At 38.3% G+C, this 3,707-nt stretch overlaps 1 protein-coding gene across 1 annotated transcript; it reads left to right on the top strand.

Moving 5' to 3' along the window:
- The first annotated feature begins 1,093 nt into the window (after positions 1-1,093).
- Positions 1,094-1,285, top strand: LOC101565638 (keratin-associated protein 8-1). The gene has a single exon (XM_004648547.1). The coding sequence runs from the start codon at positions 1,094-1,096 to the stop codon at positions 1,283-1,285; it is 192 nt and encodes a 63-aa protein (XP_004648604.1).
- The last annotated feature ends 2,422 nt before the right edge of the window (positions 1,286-3,707 follow it).

The raw sequence follows: 3,707 nt of genomic DNA, 5'->3' as shown, positions 1-3,707 counted from the left end.
CTTCCTTCCTTCCTTCCTCCTTCCTTCCTTTGGCAGAACTGGGGATTGAACTCAAGCCCTTGCACTTACCAGGGAAGTGCTTATTCCACTGAGCCATCTCCCCTGCCCCCTAAATCTCTATTTCAAGGGGAATGACTTTCTTCTTTTGTATCCTGGGGTACACAATCAGTCTAAAAATGAAGTGATATTAACTTAATATTCATCTGACCTTTCACAAGATCATTGTATTTTTCAGATAACCTGGCCTTGTGAGTTGCAATGGAAAAATAGTCTACGTTTTAAGTGAAAATCTCTCACTCATCTTTTTCTTATGTTTTATTTTTTATATTTAGTATTAAAAGTATATTTGATCAACAGATCACACCTGTATGACAGTTTTTGGATTGAGCTGTGCACTATTTTTAATTATAAGATTATTAATTCAAGCAGTGGATTAGAACTGTGATATAAGTTATAGTTCCAGTGATAACTACAATTAATATTAATATATAAATCAGTTTCCTATATAAAGTAGTTACAGATAGAAAATTTTAAAGAAGAAATGTAAGCCCTAAAGCATTTGTTCTGAATCCTCGAAAAAGACAATTCTTTAAGCAAGTATATACTAAGAATTACTTTGATTTTTGAGAAGGAGCAATTATCTATTTATTATTTCATATTAATGAATCCAACACATATTTATTTAATTCCAACTCTGCATTGTTGTGAAAATCAGAGAGTGAGAAGGCCACATAAGAGCCAACAACATCAGAATCTTTCTTGGCGTTACTAAAGCCTACTTACAGAGAATTATATGTAGGGTCTATAAGACTGAGTGCTTTGAAGTAACTGCAATAATTTTTTTTTTTTTTAGCAAGGTGCTACTTTGTTTGAAGGAACCATCTCCCTGCATTATGTCACATGAGAGGAGTCTTATGCAAGAGCAAAACAAATTAATGAGCTTTTGGTAGGGTAAATTGGTGTCAACAATGCAAATGAAGGCCTCATATTTTTCTACCACACCTCAGAGCCAGGGTATATAAAGAGGGTTCTGAGACTTGAGAATCCATCACACTATCTTCTTCTGCTGCCTAAACCCTCCACTCCCAACACCATGTACTTCAACAACTTCTCTAGCGCTGACTTCCCCGGATGCTACTGGGGCAGCTATGGCTACCCACTGGGGTACAGCGTTGGCTGTGGCTATGGCAGCACCTATTCCCCAGTGGGCTATGGCCTTGGCTATGGTTATAATGGCTCTGGGATTTATAACTACAGGCGCTACTGGCCATTTGCTCTCTACTAATTTCCGAAGTCTCCGAGGCATAGGATCTTCTCTCCTACGAAGGTCCAGTGGCACATCTCCAGGTCCTTGCTCTTTCGCACTCATTTGCTGAACAACCTCCAAGTGGCTGCTTTCCAGACCTAGCTTCGAATTCCAAAGAGGATCCTGCCAACTCAGACGATGCCTCAAGATGATGTCCTCAGATGATGTTTGTTGGGACAATTTTAAAATCTTGGCAACTAAGTCGACAAGTATTATTTTTGAGATACACTCATGCCTCTTGCCTTGAAGAAATTGTGGATGTGTCTCTCAAATTCTCAATAAATTTGTCTCAGCTTACATAATCTCATTCTTGAATGCAGTTTTATTTCTTTGTATGTACTTATTTTCTAATGCGCTGAGTGCTGGGGAGGTAGATTTATTGTTCTCACAAACAAGTATCATAAGCAAGGACAGGCAAATAATCTTTAATCCTGTGTGATAAACTGTCAAGAGTACTGAAAAAAGGTTTTCTATTTGAACTTTGTACAAACTGTGAATCAGTTAATATACAGGTTGTGAAGGGACAGGGAGAAGAAAGGGATTTTTCAGAATTGCAGCTTTTAGTAGAACATCCAACCACATGCCAGTAGCTTCATGAATCCTTCTTGTCTTTTCTCACCTTCCCAAGAAAACAGGAGAAACTTTTGGTTATTCTAATATGTCATAGTTACTTCTCTCTTGTTGCTGGGACCAAACACCTGGCACCCCAAATTAAGGAAGGAAAGGTTTAGTTGCCTCACAGTTAGTGGAGGTTTCAGTCCATACTCTGCTGGCTCCGAGGCAGAGCGGCACATGGCTGAGGAGAGCAGTTCATGGTGGTAGAAAACAGCAAAGAGCAAAGGGAGGAGCAGTGGCTGTGGAAGGTAGCAAGCCCAAGCCGCTCTCCCTTCCTTATGTTGTATGCACATTACCCACCCCAAGGTGGGTGTAGCACTCACATTCCTAATCTCTGCACTGGATCATGAATTAATCACAAATTCTAGAAGTTGCCTCAGTGACTTCATGAGACTTTGGGAGGATTATGAGACACAAACCATAACACAGTGCTGGTGCACACTAAACTCACAGTGTTCTTTTACAGGGACTAGTCACTGTAGAATAAAGTACATTGTCTCCTATTTAAGCACCCTGGGATATTATTTAACAAGTATGCACATCCTTTGGGATTCTGACACTGTCTTGGGTAAAGTGATGAATCCTATATAACAAATCATATAAGGTGTCTTCTTTTTATTTATTTTATTTTTTAATGTATTTAGTACAGGATCTACAGGGTCTCACTACACAGATTGGACTTGTAGTGATCCTTCTGTTTTCAACCTCCCAAGCACTGAGATTACAGGCTCGTGACACCACACCCAGTCTCAATCATTGTCTTAGTGTGCCTGGGGGTGGGACCGGCACAGCACACTGGGGATTGAACCCTGGTCCCTGCATCTGCCTAAGCAGGCACTTTAAATCTGCTGAGCTATCTGGCTGGCTCAGGTATTTTTTTTTTTTAGCTTAGAAAAATCCACATTAAAACAATGATAGGAAACTTCATTACTTTCACATTGAAAACAATGATAGGAAGCTTCATTATTTTTATAGAATCTCTCTGGTAGTGAGCTTAACTCTTAAAGGTGATGAGCTATAATGAATGAGTATTTCTGAAGACATTGTCTATGTTCCTTTACAGAAGAAGACAGTGTCCCTTTTGTAAGCAAAATAAAAAGTATCTCAGTCCTCCTGTTGAATACATTTTATGTTTAGCACCAGTACTGTTAGTGATAGAGGACTTGGCTGAACTCTGTACCTCCAAGTGGTTATATCACACATAGTTTTGCTAGTTACAAATATAAAAGCTATTTGGAGAGATTACCTAGAAGAGAATACTATTTCTATCATATTTCATTTAACACATTTTTTTTTCTTTTTGGGACATGGTCTTCTTATGCAGTTCAGGCTGGTCTTGAGCTCACTTTGTAGCCCAGGCTGGTTTTGAATTCAAAATGATCTTTTTGCCTCAGCCTCCCAAGTGCTAGAATTACAGGTATGGACCACTATGCCAGAAAACACATATCTTTTTTAAAAAGGTCAGAAGGCATAAATTTCAAGGGTATCGAGTTAAGATCCTCTTTTCTTTTTCAATAACAGTAAACATTATTTTATTATTTGTATTTTTTGAAGAGAGTAAAAATAGTAAAAAAAATATTATTAGAAACAATACAGAATTTTACTAAGCAGAATGATAGGAATTCAACAATGGTTTAAAAAATATTTATTTATTTAATTAGTTCATATTTTTAAATTTAGTACTGGGTCTGACTACGCAGGGTGGACTCATAGTGATTTCCTGTCTCAGCTTCTCCAGCGCTGGGATTATAGGCATTTGCCACCACACCTGGTTTTGGGCCTGGTA

The sequence above is a fragment of the Octodon degus genome, unplaced genomic scaffold (assembly GCF_000260255.1).
Source record: "Octodon degus isolate 3935 unplaced genomic scaffold, OctDeg1.0 scaffold00436, whole genome shotgun sequence".
NCBI lineage: Eukaryota > Metazoa > Chordata > Mammalia > Rodentia > Octodontidae > Octodon > Octodon degus.
This window is presented reverse-complemented; position numbering and strand designations above follow the sequence as displayed.

Excerpts from the sequence above, each read along its gene's own strand:
- LOC101565638 (XM_004648547.1), top strand. The coding sequence starts at position 1,094 with ATGTACTTCAACAACTTCTCTAGCGCTGACTTCCCCGGATGCTACTGG.